Source organism: Cadophora gregata (genome assembly GCF_030347475.1).
Source record: "Cadophora gregata isolate MNR1 chromosome Unknown scaffold_6, whole genome shotgun sequence".
Taxonomy (NCBI): Eukaryota; Fungi; Ascomycota; class Leotiomycetes; order Helotiales; family Ploettnerulaceae; genus Cadophora; species Cadophora gregata.
Window position 1 is genome coordinate 1,186,262 of NW_026695929.1, and position 15,230 is coordinate 1,201,491.

The 15,230-nt window shown below is 48.2% G+C and overlaps 6 protein-coding genes across 7 annotated transcripts; 1 reads left to right on the top strand and 5 right to left on the bottom strand.

The window, feature by feature from the left end:
* Window positions 1–40: 40 nt before the first annotated feature.
* On the bottom strand, window positions 41–3,453 carry ONS95_012232 (uncharacterized protein). Of its 2 annotated transcripts, XM_058505854.1 has the most exons (3): window positions 1,703–3,453; window positions 846–1,631; window positions 41–727 (listed from the first exon to the last, which is right to left on the bottom strand). In XM_058505854.1, the coding sequence occupies exons 1-3, from the start codon at window positions 2,217–2,219 to the stop codon at window positions 630–632; spliced, it is 1,401 nt and encodes a 466-aa protein (XP_058358377.1). In that variant the 5' UTR covers window positions 2,220–3,453; the 3' UTR covers window positions 41–629. The 2 variants fall into 2 exon arrangements, with proteins under 2 accessions (XP_058358377.1, XP_058358376.1); XM_058505853.1 differs by having other exon boundaries at window positions 41–1,631.
* Window positions 3,454–5,156: 1,703 nt separating this feature from the next.
* ONS95_012233 (uncharacterized protein) lies at window positions 5,157–6,102 on the bottom strand (the record flags this gene model as incomplete). Its single annotated transcript, XM_058505855.1, has 3 exons — window positions 5,157–5,243; window positions 5,293–5,524; window positions 5,573–6,102. 3 exons carry the CDS (start codon window positions 6,100–6,102, stop codon window positions 5,157–5,159), a joined length of 849 nt encoding a protein of 282 aa, XP_058358378.1.
* A 563-nt stretch (window positions 6,103–6,665) lies between these two features.
* Window positions 6,666–9,371, bottom strand: HRD3 (ERAD-associated protein; the record flags this gene model as incomplete). Its single annotated transcript, XM_058505856.1, has 4 exons — window positions 6,666–7,060; window positions 7,110–9,065; window positions 9,112–9,273; window positions 9,335–9,371. The coding sequence occupies 4 exons, from the start codon at window positions 9,369–9,371 to the stop codon at window positions 6,666–6,668; spliced, it is 2,550 nt and encodes an 849-aa protein (XP_058358379.1).
* Window positions 9,372–9,744: 373 nt separating this feature from the next.
* ONS95_012235 (uncharacterized protein) lies at window positions 9,745–11,019 on the bottom strand (the record flags this gene model as incomplete). The annotated part of the gene is made up of 6 exons (XM_058505857.1): window positions 9,745–9,804; window positions 9,854–9,980; window positions 10,041–10,387; window positions 10,439–10,505; window positions 10,552–10,648; window positions 10,707–11,019. 6 exons carry the CDS (start codon window positions 11,017–11,019, stop codon window positions 9,745–9,747), a joined length of 1,011 nt encoding a protein of 336 aa, XP_058358380.1.
* A 1,860-nt stretch (window positions 11,020–12,879) lies between these two features.
* Window positions 12,880–13,758, bottom strand: ONS95_012236 (uncharacterized protein; the record flags this gene model as incomplete). Its single annotated transcript, XM_058505858.1, has 2 exons — window positions 12,880–13,318; window positions 13,373–13,758. 2 exons carry the CDS (start codon window positions 13,756–13,758, stop codon window positions 12,880–12,882), a joined length of 825 nt encoding a protein of 274 aa, XP_058358381.1.
* A 249-nt stretch (window positions 13,759–14,007) lies between these two features.
* On the top strand, window positions 14,008–15,206 carry ONS95_012237 (uncharacterized protein; the record flags this gene model as incomplete). Its single annotated transcript, XM_058505859.1, has 3 exons — window positions 14,008–14,053; window positions 14,106–14,258; window positions 14,308–15,206. 3 exons carry the CDS (start codon window positions 14,008–14,010, stop codon window positions 15,204–15,206), a joined length of 1,098 nt encoding a protein of 365 aa, XP_058358382.1.
* Window positions 15,207–15,230: the final 24 nt, after the last annotated feature.

Here is a 15,230-nt window from a genome sequence, read left to right on the forward strand (position 1 = left end):
ATCCAGAGCCAGCTCAAGGGAATTGTGACGAAAAGCAATACACGTTGAGACCCTGACATTGATTTTGATCTGATCTTCTCGAAATAGATATGATCAGCCTCGATTGATTATACACTATCAGAAGTCCCGCTGCTTGGCCAACAATTGGACACTCATAAGATTGGTAAGTAGCGTCCGTACAAGTCGTGGAGCACAGCCCATGGACTCAGATGAGTCCTTATCCTCGAGTTAACCATAGGATTCTACGTACAATTCTCTCGGTCCTGCCGATGGAGCATGTGCTCTTTGCTATAAACCTCCGAATCCGAAGCGGGGCTCCCCCTACACCTCTCACGATCCAGCTCAAACGAGACCACAGCTTCTTAAACATTCCCCCTGCTGCTACTACTACTACTACTACTACTACGTAATAACTTCCAAATCCACTTCTCCCCAAGCAAAGGTCGCCCATCTAGGGTCTCCATCTATCCAGAAGGTCGGTCCAGTCCAGTCCAGAACGCCTGCTGCCAAATCATCGAAATATTAGTCTCTTCAAGTGCATACAAGAATGTCGCCGGACATGATAAAACCACTGCGAGAATGGATTGCGTTGAAAATTTTGGGTTGGCTTTGCTGTATTGTCGGTTATCTCATGAAACCCTAAAAACAGCGAAGTTGCCGAACTCCCAGTATGCGTTCTTGAAAGCAGTATTGTTGTTTGAGACATGGTCGACGCAAGTGCCAGGACCTAAAATACCCAGAACATCAGCCATCTAGGTATCTTCAAACCAGAAGCCAGTAGGTGACATTAAGCCGAGAAGCTAGTCTGGATCAAGCAACGTATTCTCGACATAGGAGCAACTCACAATTCTTGCCATAGACCTTCTGCGCACCCGCCCAATCACCACAGAGATCGATATTCGCTACGATACTTTGATTTCGGAAGTGGTTCTCAATGTCACACTCAGTATTCGGGAAATCGGCTGTGGCAGGTCCCCAAGAATTTGGGTCAGGAGAACTCCACACATTACTGGGTACCACATCTCTTGCAAACTGCCACATGCGAATTCCAGCCTGTCTGAGCTCCAAAGCAAGGACACCGCCTCCATTGCTGTTGAATGTATCGCCGAAAGTGGTGTCAGTCCCGGCATTTACGCCACAGCCAGCATTGGCGTCCGTGGTATTGACGCAGGACGAACTGATGACCTTGCCAGTCTCTTTCCGCTTGACTCCTTTCATTGTGCAGCCTTTGGAAGTATGAAGAGTCATTTGGTTGAAAGAGTTGTCGACGACATTTACAGCTTCCATGATGTCGATCTCGCCATTTTCAGGCCAGTTTGAAGGGTCAGTAAGCCAGAGAGCTGGCCAGGTACCGCAGCCTATTGGGGAATGCTTGACGTCAAAAACGAATAGGGTGTTGAGTCCGTATTGCTTTTTGGACGTAACGCGGACGGAGAAACGGCCTGTCGATGCGTTGGGAATGGACGAGTTGGAAACGGATGTATCAACCCGAAGTATAGCGGACGTGGCAGTCGTGTAGGTGAGGTTCAGGCTTGAGGCTTGCTCGGCTGGCACATAGTGGACATGGCCGTTGGTTGGGTCGTAGCCTGTGAAATAATCGAAGTTGTCTGAGAAGAAGGATTCTCCTGAGACTATTTCTGTATTTCAGCACTTATACGACTAGTACCAAAGGTATAAGAAATTGCACAGGGTAAAAACTCACAAGTTTCTGACAGGGAATATAATTGTGTCGAATATGTCGGATATCTGCTGTTCCTCGAAACTACCACAGCAGTCGCAACAACGATAATGAGAGTTATGATCACTACTGCTGTAAAGATAGCCCAGGCCTTCTTTCCCCAGCTCGTCACTTTCCACCACGGTTGATTTAGCGTATCGGCACGGTCATTGGACATAATCTGCTCATTGGCGAAAGTCTTCCTCCTCCCATTCATTTCCCCAATGGTAGCGAACGACATGCCTTTACTATGAAAAAACTCCTCGGCTGCCCTTTCCCTCTCTCGGAGTTCCAAGTCTTGCTTCTCTGGGTCGTGGATCTCAGTTGTATGTGTTTCTTTGTTGGGCGAAAAGATCCGGCTGCTTACTTTGCGGATGTGGCGGACCGCTTTGGGCGGTTTCCAGTACTCGAGCGGACGAAACGACTGTGAGGCAGGTTGTGGTTGTGTCGGAAGTTGGAGTCGCAAAAGCGCTGCAGTAGAAGGAGAATTGGGTCCGGCCATTTTCGAAAGAGAGCCGGCTCTCGTATCTATATCAATCACTCTTGCACCCCTCCCGTCCTCTCCTTCCTAATCCTTGCCTTGGATATCCAGATAGGACAATAGCCAGAATGTAGACACAACCAATACAGAGATTGAATGAACGAACGAAAGGACCCAATTAAAAAGAAAGAAGAGCAGAGTAGACTGCGCCACAAGGCACACCAATCAGAGCGACGTGTAAAGGAGAAAATAATATCTTAACAAGGCAATGCAACGTATAGTTCTCCACCTTCCTGTCCTGCCTCAATCAATCGGATCGGGGTTGTTTATCCGCCTGCCTGCCGGAGAAAAGATTGGATACGAGCTGAAAGCTGGCTTAGGGAAGAAACACGTCTGTTTTTGACTGTTCAAAGAGCAAGATGTCTGCCTTTTCAGGTTTGGGCCAAATAAACGTGCGTGAAACACGCGGCCGACCAGTCTGGTCTGGATTGTGGACACTGTCAGGGGAGCGATCCAAGCAAGCATGTCATGCATTTCCATCTGATGTGCGATGCTCAGCAGTAGTGACCAGTCGCCATCAGTAGTGCTCCCGCACCAGTTCCCGTCTCCCTTGATATCTTTCTCGCGCATCATGGGTATAGATCATGCTCCTTCCCGGCTGTTGTTGCACAATGGAATGGAGAGGAATGGATGCTGTGTTATGTCGTGTGGACCATCGTTTGATCGCCGGCTGTCTGATCAGGCTGTTGGATGTTGGATCAGGAGCACGAGCAGGATCTGAGAGTCCACGCTTTCCAAGGTTGGGTGCGCCTGAAGATCAGGGGTTCATGGATAGGTAATTAGGTAGAACAGAGCGTGCTTTTGCACGACTTCTGTGAGTTCTGTCCATCTCATCTCTTGCAGCCGAATTGCACTTGGTCAATCAATTCAGCCACCCTTCCATGCGTATGCTTATGCTTATGCTTATACTCACATCGCATGGCGTCCTGGTCATTGCCTTCTGAAACCCCATCAAAACAACCACGTCACACCAAACTAGAAATTCGGCTTTTTGAATCATTCACATTACCAAGTTCGCCTTTAGTTTATATACTTGGGGTGGGTGTGCACTATCCCCTCAACTGCCGTATCAAACACACCTGTAGCGAGACCCTGTAATTAAGCGAAGAACGCTGAAATTCGTTGTCGTCCAGGCAGCCTTAGCGCCTCGCTTCAGCGCCGTGCCCTGGAAAAGTGTGTTTTCGGCAGTTGAGGGGATAGGCAGGCAGCGAGCGTTACGGTAACCTTACGGAAATTGGTCCTTTATTTATGGTGATGTACCTCCGTAGTTTGCTTAGATTAGGTAAGGTAGATCCCGCTGCCAGAATTATACCAAAAGAGACTAGACGAGCAGTGCGTCACTGTTCACCGTTGCCGTGCCGTACCTTCGAGCCCCGCCCGCCATCTACTTAGGTATCTACATCCAGCCACCGTCGAGCTCATAACTGCCAGGTTCACTGCTCTCGTACCGTACCAAGATGTTGGCTATACTCGTAGGTTAGAAAGTGAAGGAGGCGCAGACAGCCTTCCATATGTGTATTCATCGTAATCATCAAGTTGGATAATATCGAATGGCAGTGCGCACAGGTGTTGGGGTAGCTGTGATGCAATGTTGGGGGTGGTATCGGCTTCATTCATTGCATACCTACCTAATACCTTGATGATTTCGAATTGTCGCGAAAGCTGGAACGTCTCGGTTCTCCTCTCAATCCATGCTGCCTTCATATAGCTCAAATTCTACCTTCTTCCCTTCAACTCTTCCAGTGAATCATCCACGCTGCCATCAAGATATGCGCAACAGGCTCCGCGGCTCTTAATCCAAGCATCGCTGCATCATCTACCTAGCTGGGTCATCACACACGCTAGTCCATCCAGTCCACCATAGTCTCTTGAAGCTCAGCGTGAGCAGCCTGAGAATCTAACTCTTTCAGAGTGGCTTTGATTGATCACAGCTTTTCGCCGTGAGCTGTGGAATGAATATCGACTGGTTCATGATGATCTGGGCGGGAGTCGCAAGGTTTAAACAAATCTCTTGACCTCTTCGAACCCCAATGCGGCAGAAAGATACTATTGTCATCGCTAGCAACGCTTTTACCTTCTTCTCGAAGTGTTTGGCCCAAATGTAGCAGGTAAGCTGGGTTTAAGATGCCTCGGCATTGTCTGCGAGCTAGCTACTCAATCCAGCACTCACTGCACTCACCTGTCCGGTACCACGGATGTTGTCTCAGATATATAACGTTAAAAGTATGCCTCGTAGCAGAAACAACTTAGCAGTACTATGTCGAAATTAGTGCCTTGTCTTTGATCTGTGGTGCAACCTCGTCGCTGAAGACGGCCGGGTGACTCGAGAGTACCGTAATAGACTTTGATTCCTTGCTTCTTCCTGCCTTGCTATATGTTCGAAACACCTTGAACTGGCAATTTCAGACTCAATGACTTCATGAAGATGCGAAGCATAGTGTAGAATGTAAAAATCTTGAGGAGGCTGATCTGAATACCATCTGCATTGCCCCAATCCTGCAAATTGCCTCTGCAAGGCTCAGCTGGGACCCTGCGAAGTGTGTAAGTGATTTGCCTACTATACTCATAGTACTACGTCTGTGTTGAGATTTTCTATAGCCGTGTTACTGATTGGAAATACGACCTGCTCAAGACACCAAGTAGCCTTGAGACATAAAATAGAGTCAATAAGCCACAGCAGTTAAGTTGGTCGGATTATCGGCAGTGCTACTAGTTCAAAGCAAGAAAAACAAAAATCTGGAAATCTCTCTAACAATGTCAAATCAAAAGTGCATAATTTCAAGCTCTAAGTTCATGGAGCCTATGCCTAGGTTTCAACTCTGTAGAAATCACAAGGCAAGGCCGCTCGATATCAAGCTCCTGCGAATGCCTCCGTCTGGGTCAGGCGTCCCGTTACCTTTATATCCACCTCTGCTGTCCTCGGTGGTATCCGATAATGTCCAAGTCAACATTTAGCGTTCTTAGCATCATAGCCATAGTAAACTCCTACAGCGGGTAAGTATAAAGCGGCCGCATTGGTAACAGTGAGACCTACATCCTCCTGTCCTGGGAGCTCCCCGGTATCCCCAAGACTCTTCTCACGCTGTGATCTCTCGATCTCCGTCTCTGGATCAATACTATACTCAGCATAAACATCTCTGGTCTCCAACTCCTTGTTCTTCTCATCATTTGAGTCATTGTTGTAGTTCTGTTCCTCTTGATCCCAAGAGTTTCGATTCTCCTCTTGCTGCTTCTGCATTTCTTTCCAAGCTCTGGGTCCGCCCATCCTTAAAAGGTATCAGTCATGGTCGGTCCATAAGCGATGGGTAGCCTACCTATTGACTCTATCCCTGACCTTGCTAAACAGCTCCTCAGCAGCTAACCGGCTGGCCCCTTTCCATTTCTCGATCAGTTCAAGCAGCTCTCCGTCAAGTTCACCATCATGATCCCGCTTTTGACTGTCTGTTTCAATCTTCCTAGCTTGCTCAGCACTATCCAGCGCTTCTTTGACCTCCCTCAATTGCTTCTCTAACTCGCTCTGAGCTTTGAGCATCGGCGCAATGTCTGGGTCAGCATTGAGAGCAGCAGCTGCTACAGGCGATGAGAAGGTCTTCTTGATGCGGGGTGCACGAGAGGAGGACAAAGGTGCTGGCAGGCTGGGGGGCTTCGGCGCATTTGAGAGTAGAGTATTGGCTATTCGGGATGAGAGAGGCGCACCGGTTTGTGCGGGGGTCGATGTGGTGTGTTGTGCCTGAACGTTTGTCACGGGCGACTTGAAGGGTGTCTTGAAGGGAGAGCGGAAAGGCTTGGAGAGAGTCTGGGATGCAACGTCGATTCTGCGGCGTTTGGCGGCTGGAGTGGACATCTTTATGATTGTTAGTACTTTTAGATGTAAGTCATGGATCAATGGGTAATAGCACTGTGATGACGTTGTTGTCGTTGTCGTTGTTGTTGTTGTTGTTATTTACGATCACTGAATTGGAAGAAGTCTTGTGACATTGAGAGTGCGGAGAACGAATGTCAGCCAACTTTATGCCAAGACCAAGGCCGGTTCGGCACCTACAGTACTCGTACCTACCTTAGCGTTGGTTAGCTCGGATAGGTACGTCTACCTACCTAGTCTTTGGGCAGAAGTTTCAGTCACCACTCCATGCCTCAATAATATGCCGTACTGCTAACTTCGATGTTTGGGCAAAGGTATAGAGTATCGTCCCATAAAACGTTCGTCTTACTAACTTAGACATCTCAACAATCTCGTCATTCCCTGCCATCAAGTCCAGGCAAATCACTTGAAGGACAATGCCGCAAAAGCACCTGACAGCAACGCAAATCTCAGGTGTGGGTAATAGAGGCCCACTAGGTTATCATATTGTTTAATCATTGACGCTACTCATGTTACACGCTCAGCTATGCATCCATTTATTCTTCTCAATGACCCACACCCCCAGCAACCCACTGACCAAAGTCCGGATCTCCAGGCTGAGGGAATAGGCCATTATCCTGTCGTTGTTGCCGCTGCTGTTGTCCTTCAGGCGCGACGCCATTTTGAGCAGCCCCAGCTTCCTGGCCTCTTCGATGTGCCTGTTGACGTTGCTGGCGGTAATAGATCAGGAACACCAAAGCAGCAGCTAGGACGATGATAAGAATGCTCTCTACAATCCCATCATCGATAATGTCCTCATACATACCATCCGCATCTCCACCTGGCATGGGGTCGTTTTCGGGTAGATAGTTGTCATCGTAATCAGCGTCACCATAATACATGTGGTCATCTCGGAGAAAGTTGGAGATCCATTCACTCATCGACCACTGTTTCTTTGGTGCTACAGTTTGTTAGCTCTGGCCTCAAGGTTTTATATTTTGAATCCTTACCTGGCTCATCTTGGATGGAGTTGATTGAGCCCTGTGTGAGAGTGTTCCATGCACTTCTGAGTCGCAGCTTCAGCAAGCTCAGAGTCACAGGGAGATATGCCTCCTCGTTTGTGTCCAAGGCAAGATCATAATATCTCTTCGCCAAATGGAAATCCTGGGTAAGACCAACACCATTTTCATGCATCCAAGCCAGATTATAAAGCGCCTGTGCGCTTTGCTGGTACTCACACGCTGCCGTGTAACAAGAAGCTGCCTTCTCCAAATCGACTTGTGTTCCAATACCCTCCAAGTAGTAATCGCCCATCTTAACCAAGGAGTCTATATTGGACTGCTTGGCAGACCTTGTCCAGTACATCAGAGCCAAAGCACCATTTCGGAATAGGGGAGGTCGAGGGATCGAGTTCAGGGATAACCATGATGGAAAGGCCCATTTCGACTTTTGCTGATCGAGGAGATAGGCAACATTCGCTTGTCCCTTCTCGTAGCCTTGCTCGGCTGCAAACATGTAGTCGATCAACGCTAGCTCATGATCGCCATTCTCATACGCGTCGTTTGCTTCAGCAAATGATGAGAGAAGAGGTTCAGCCTTCTCCGCAACGCTCTTATAGTACATGGCCGCAAGGCCACAGCTTCTTTCCTTTCCGATACCTTGCTCAATGAGTTCCGCCAAGTAATAGTATGACTCGATATGGCCATACCGAGCGGCCAGTTCAAAATATTTAGTGGCCACTTGTACATCAGCTGCGGTACCTTGATCCAAGAATAAAGCGCCCAAGGCAACCTGGGCAGGAGAGTAATCTTGGTCTGCCGCAGTCTTGAGATACTCCTGTGCCTTAACTGAGTTCTTGGGCACACCAAGTCCCTCCAAGTACATTAATCCCATTCCATATTGAGACCCAGCGTCACCACTCTTGATACCTCTTTGGAACCAGATCTGAGCCTTCTCGAAACTTTGCTCAACACCTTCTCCCCTCATAAACATTCGACCAAGGTAGCCGGCCGCTTTGGTCGCAATTTTTTCCAATCCTTGCTTCTCGCTCTCGATGATTTGGCCGTTTCTCGTCCAGTAGAGCTTGGCAACTTTCATGAAATACCACTTTGCGCTCTTCATATTCCTGGAAAGCCCCTTTTGGCCATCATAGTGGATTCGTCCCAAACTAAAAGTGGCCTTGAAGTCTCCTTTTCGTGACATCAAATCTAGGTACTCGAGTACATCGTCTAGTGCAGCATGTGCATCCGAATTAACGCCTGCCTTGTTCCTGTTGTTCCCTGAGCTAGAAAAGCTTGCCCCCTCACCATAGACACCTCCATCTTCATCTGCAAGTCGATAAGAATCGGGAACCCATGCCATCCCTCCAGGCGGACCAGATCGGAACCATTCAATAGCTTTGTCAGCGACCTTCTTGTAGTGCTTGACGGCAGTATTGCAGCTCTGGGCAACCCCAATTCCAACATGGTATCGAAACGCGACTGTCATCGCGGACTTGACACTCCCTCCTTCAGCTGCAAAGGTATGGTAAAGCAGGGACTTTGCTTGGTCTTGCTCAACAACTCCTCCGAATCCAGTGGCGTACATGAATCCTATCATATGCTGTGCTGAGCTATTCCCATCCAACGAGGCTAATTGCTGATACCGTCTGAAGGCCTGTGAATAATCTGGCGGAACAGAGAAGTTTCCATAGAAGTGTATCTCAGCGAGAAGGAATATAGCGTCTGGATTGTTAACCTGCGCCGCCTCTTCCAATAACCGCACAGCATCTGCCACAGGTCCAGGAAGTTCTCTATGCCCTTCAACCGATCCTTCTGAAGCTGGCCCCAGAGTCGAGAACTGTGGCATCAGTGACAAGAGGTAGTTCCAAAAGACGCCCAGTAGTCCCGGTGCCTTCCGTGACGGCCGAGGATGCAATCGTTCATATCCACGTAGGAAGAAAAGAGCTTTGTCGACCTGCTCGGCACCTTCATCAAATCAGCTTACAGCTCCAGCAATGGTTTTTGCCCCTACCATCAATCTTCCTCCTGCCATCAGCTTGTTCGTGGAATGGGTGCTGTGGCGATGGTGGCTGCGCGGCCACTGAGGGCTGTGAGCTTCCATCTGCGGTCACCGTCGTATCCGCATCCTCATGTACTTGCGCGAGGACTATGGGGTATATGAAAGGCAGGAGAACTAAGTCGCGGTGTAGAGATTAGCTTCTGAGTATGGTGAGGATCTAGGTATCACAACATACAGACCAAGGACCACAGCCTTCTGGTCCATTTCTTCATTTTGTTGAACTCTGCGCAATAGTAATTACTTCACGTAAGAAGTAGTAGCAGTAGAGTGGTCATGGTCCATCTATTTCGTGCCGGGCATATCGAAGAGAAACGGGCGTAGTTGCGGGGTGTTTGCGAGCTGGTCAGTTCAGTTGTTGATCTCCAAGTGTCATCTTCTCAAGCTCCAGATGGGCTCGGCACAGGCACGAGACCATGCAGGGCTGACAAATTTGTTCACAGCCTCGCCAACGACAAGTTTTCTCCCAAGAAGTCTAGGAATGGAATTGTACATTCTAAAGCAGGCTGGTTATCGATAAAAGTTACGATACGTTTGAAAAGTTGGAATTTATTAGCTTTCTTCTTTCTTTTCTTATTCTTCTGGCACTTAATCACCCTTCCATGCCTGTATCGCACCATCCTCCCCACACGTCAGAACGGTTTGATGCTAGAAGAGCATTAGATTAGCGACAAATGGTGCAGCGACGCATACTTACGGAGTCCAAGAAGCAAAATGATCGGACGATCTCAGAACCATGAGCTCCTAGCAGCGTGACTTTATCCTCCGGAGAGAATGACCAAGGTGGTAAATTCCTCAACTGGATGAGATCGAAAGTTTCTCGACTGTAGGTTTTACCATCAGTACAGCACGGTAAAATATCACTCCATCGAATTTCAGCATACCTGTGAGTGCCAACACCAATGACAGCACCACCATCGGCCCTCCTAAGCACATTCGCAACATACTCTCCTCCCAGCAACTCTCTCACATCACCATGATGAACAGGCAGCGGCTCTTCGACGCCTTCCTCGGGGTTTGTGACAAGTCTGTACATAGAGAACTTCTCATCATGAGACACAGCAAAGATATCAACCTCATTGAGAAAGTTTGCGTGACTAATCGAGGCCCCATGGTTAATGGTCTGATGCAGTGCATCTTCTTCATCTGTAATTGTAGTATTGAAAATGTTGACCAAGCCGTCCGTGGAGCCCGATAGGAGTATTTGAGGCTCTGTTGGGTGGAATTGAAGCTGCGGCAAGGTTAGTAGGTGCGGTCATTCGTCAAGAAGAGAGAAGCAGACTTCTGTAACATCATCACTGTGACTCTCGATGTATTGCACTGCAGGCGCGCTCAGAATTCTCGTATCCCTAGACCTCTCAGCGTTGGAGGACCCGAACGAACTCTTTGACTTACCAAACCACAACAGACGCTTGATGATTTGTCAACTCCGTACCTGCCGCTAGACCGTATGGCGAAGAGCAGGCCAGGGACAATATGGGAGCATTTCCTTCTATCAGATACCATCAGCAGCCTTCAGCCACGTTCGAAGAAGTCCATGTTTTTCTCACCACTTCTAACTTCCCCAATCTTCGCACCGCTTCTCAGATCCCATAGCGCAACTCTTCCATCTCTCCCTGACGTACAAACAATCAGTGCATCTCCTTCCTCTCCCACAGTTACCGCCTTCAAACAAGTAACATCTGCATTGACATCCTTGATCTCGTTCACAGCCCCGGCATGAAGCGCCAGCGGATCCAGAAGCCGCAGACAGTCGTCCGACGATATTGCTGCAAGGCCAGCAGCTACAGGTACAATATCATAGACATACGTTCCTGCTGCTGAATTGATATGGAAGGAAGACGAGGTGTTGAGATTGTACATTTTACAGAGGGCAGTGTGCTGTGGCTCGGATGCGGTTGAGGAGACTTTTTAGATGTGTTGAAATTTTTAGGCTATGCTACACAAGGAAGATTCTGAGCGCTGCTCTCTTTTGGTCGGAAAGCAGAAAAATGAGGAATTGTAGCGATGTAGACTTTTCACTCCCGCCATTCCTTCATTTCAGCATGTTCAAGCACGCAAGGTTGACACTGATTCAAATTGCATACTTGCCTGTCACGTGAACTCGGGTATCCTTCGATTGAGGTGGCTCTGGGTTTTCACTTTGCCACGCTGCGTAAGAGGGTCGGTACAGAAAATGTTCTATTTATAGTAAAGAATATAGCTTCTCTGCCGATATTTGGAGCAGTAGCTACACGTATACAGACATCCACGAAAATAAAGACCAGAATGAGCCCAATTCATCGAGCACTACTTGTCTTTCCCGATGCTCAAAATAACGCGAACGTAACTGTACCTAGACCCTCATGTAGCACAGTTCTAAGGATTTCACCAGCCCTGGCTGCGATAAACGGGATGAGTCTATCTGCCAGTCAGAAGCACAAGAAAAGGATGCAGAACGAAGCGTCGGAGGTGAGATGGATGACACTGCTTCCGAACCGTCAATCCTAGTACCAGAGTTAAAAATCGACTCCTGAGTCAGCAACTCATGGAAAGCGTGGTGTAGTACATGGTTGCTAATTTGAAAGTCGTATCTGAATGTAGCTATCTGGTAAGCACTGCTGTATTGGACTCTGAGGAGCTACATTTCGAGTCACGTCCTGATATAGATGTGCAGTAATGGTCCTAGCCATTGGACGAGGAAGTAGGATGTATTCGATCCCTACATGCTCTGGGCAAGCAGGTGTGATCATTGTGGTTATGGCAAGTAAGGCTGGAGAAGTCTTCTGGCGTTGTGGTAGTCCATCAGCGTTGGTAGTGATGCGCCAGTTCATCACTCACGGGAGGACAAAAGACAAGCAATGGCAGTTTGGTTCATAGAGGCAACTAGCAAAAAGCTGCTTCAGACTGTGCACTACTTACTCTTCTTTCATTCGATCGGGCAAGTTCTGCAGTGTTGGATTCATTGGCACGCTCTAGAGGAGCCTGCCATGATGTATGGAAGGCCACTGGTGGAATTTCAAGATTGCTGATTGGCTAGACGAAATTGCAATACCACATTAGATCTCTTTCAAAAAGAGTCTGGCGCATATTTAAATCCTATGACGAGATTGGTAGTGATAAAAAACAGGAAATAAGGCGAGCCATGAGTGCAGGAATTGCCAACAGTCTATTTGTCTAGGTTGAAAACGATGTGAATAAGATAACAGAACGCATCCGCGTTATGAATACCGATAACTAGGCACCATTTTTTATTTGGCGTTTTCAACCAGTGGCAGACCTGGCGTGATATACGCATCAACAATAAGAAGCCTACACCAATGGTCAGCCAGGACAATTAGCTGGAAGTGCTGACATTCAGCTTGTGATCACTTGCTTGCAAACGTGCGGTACCAAGGTGATACCTCCGTCTCAACAGTATAGCAAAGAATCACCGGGTGGGTGATATAGAAAAAGGAGATTATAGGGGCTCTATGCTCGGACAATGTTGTAGTAATTCTAAGAGCTCAGGTGGAGAGAAAGCAGGGCGTGAAACTTTGGGGCATAAGACCACTCACAGAATCAGAGCTCTCCCAGCTGATGTCTGCGCTGTCAAAGAAAATGATGGAAGCAATGGCCTGATGCGGGTCTTGCTCCAAAACAGCCTCTGGTTCATTGATATTCTCAAAAGCACCAGTCAACCTGTTTTACTGATACATCACTTGCAATGCCTGGTGTAAACAGCCATGGGCATGGGGTACCTCCTTAGCTGTACTTGTCGTGCTTATTCTTAACCTTGATAAGCAACAACGCTTCGTGGTAGTCCCCCTCCCTCCTTGCCTTCTTCAGCTTCCTGACCTCGTCATCGTCAAGCCTTCTGCCAACAGCCTCCTCTAGCTCCTTCTTACTAATTTTCTCTCTTGCCTTCTCCTCTTTCGATGCCTTCAGTTTCGGCTTGAATCGTGCTTGCATTCGTATCCGGAATGTGGTGTTGAAAGTAATGGCTTCCGCATCGCCTCGAACTTCAGGAAGCGCACTAGATTTCAACGATATAGAAGGCTTGATCGTGAGGAACGTATCTCGTAGAGTTTGAATCTGAAATGTTCCAGGTGTGTCCGCCGTAGGTATGGAGAGAAAGGATTCGAATGGTGATACAGCCTCTGTGTTGGCTGACAGGATGCCGTACTTGTCACAACTCAGGTACCTTGACTACCTAGTTAGTATGTGCTCGTATCAGCAAGGAGCGCAGGGAGCATACCTTCCATGGTGACCCTTAAAGCTAAATGTCTCCGTGCCTGCCACCCTATTGGCAACCCAGACTTGTCGAACATCGTGTGGTTCTGCCGTGGAAGGGTCATCATTGATAATATTCTCCAATGCGCTTGCAAATACTTTGCCATTCGTATCGCATGCTATACAGCTTGGTGGATCTGAGGGCAACACCAGGACAATCGGCCCAACGACGTCTCCTGTAGCTTCTGCCGTTACCCAGCTATCGCCATCCACAGCGGGGTCCTCATCGGCCTTAGATAGCGCAACTTGCTTTGACGAGGAGCCATCCTCATCTCCAAACTTCTCTGCCACGTCGACGCGCTTTCTCTTCCTCACTTTCTTGTCGCCTTTGAATGTCAATGGTTTGACCATGCTGCAGTGCTCCTTTGTTTGTTGCGTTCGTAGAGTGTTGACTTCACGCTTGACCTTCCGGATTGAGAGCTTGGAGTTGTGCACTAGACCTGAAGAAGCGATCCTTCACCGTCGGATTTGGCCGAACTTCCTCTCCTCCGCCAAAAGCCAGCCGATATAATTAAAATTCGAATTTACCGAAACTGTAAATCATCTTCAACATCTTCCGTTTTGTTCTCCCCTTTAAATTTCCTTTATTTCTGCTTCGATATGACTTCCGCCGCGGTAACGGTCAGTCTTGAGGATCTGAAGAATGGTATGTATGCCTGCCCATTAGTGCGCTGAAAAATGGGAGCTCACCCAATAAGGCAATGTCTCCTTTCAAACCTTGGTTGATGCCTTTGGCCCAAACTCCTTGGGAATCATAGTCGTAAAGGACGTCCCAGAAGAGTTCGTACAGCTCAGACATCGCCTACTGTCCTACTCGTCGTACCTTGGGAACCTACCTCAGTTCCGCCTTGGTAAGCCGGCGCACCCTCCTCTGTGGTTCGTGATAATGACGATCAGCAGACAAGATCGAGAATCCGGCAGCTAAATATCTGACTGGCTGGTCTCGAGGTAAAGAGACTCTCAAGAATGGTCAGATCGATACACATAAGGGTTCTTTCTATGCCAACTGTGCTTTCTATGTTGATCCCTCACTCGACTGCGCCAAACCAACCAAGGAGTTTTCCCCAGACAACTTTCCAGAGTATCTCAGTCCCAATCTTTGGCCTAGTAACATCGCCGGCTTCAAGGAGACATTTGAAGATCTCTGCCGTCTGATTATTGACACCGCGGTCCTGGTCGCGAGAGCATGTGATCAGTATGCATCCAAAGAGATACCCAACTACAAGCCAGGATACCTTGAGCATGTTGTTAAGACCTCGACCACGACTAAAGCAAGACTTCTGCATTATTTTCCCGCTGATTTGGAAACCAAAGAGGAAGCCAACGATGACGACTGGTGTGCTACACATCTCGATCATGGATGTTTGACTGGCTTGACGTCCGCTATGTTCGTCAACGAGAGTAAGCAAGTACCTGCGATCCCTATGACTTACTCATACAACCCACACCATCTCCCTACGCTTGCAGAACTCGACTCGTCACCCGATCCGACAGCTGGACTGTACATCCAATCTCGCAACGGGGAAACTGTGCAGGTCAAGATTCCGAGGGACTGCATCGCTTTTCAGACTGGCGAGGCGTTAGAGCGTATTACTAAAGGCATGTTCAGGGCCGTACCGCATTACGTTAGAGGTGTGCGGCCTGGCTTTGCGGGTGGTGAGAATGAAGGGGGTAAGATTGCACGTAATACGTTGGCAGTGTTCACGCAGCCAAACCTGGGTGAACCTGTTGATTTAGATCAGGACATAAGTTTTGGAGAGTTTGCGAGGGGCATTGTGGAGAAGAACACTACAAAATAGTATCAAATTCTTGAAGCCGTGAGT

Coding starts and splice junctions, on each gene's coding strand:
- ONS95_012232 (XM_058505854.1), bottom strand. CDS start 2,219: ATGGCCGGACCCAATTCTCCTTCTACTGCAGCGCTTTTGCGACTCCAA. Junction 1,632..1,702: donor ATATTCCCTGTCAGAAACTT/GTGAGTTTTTAC, acceptor ATACAGAAATAG/TCTCAGGAGAATCCTTCTTC. Junction 728..845: donor GAAGGTCTATGGCAAGAATT/GTGAGTTGCTCC, acceptor TGGGTATTTTAG/GTCCTGGCACTTGCGTCGAC.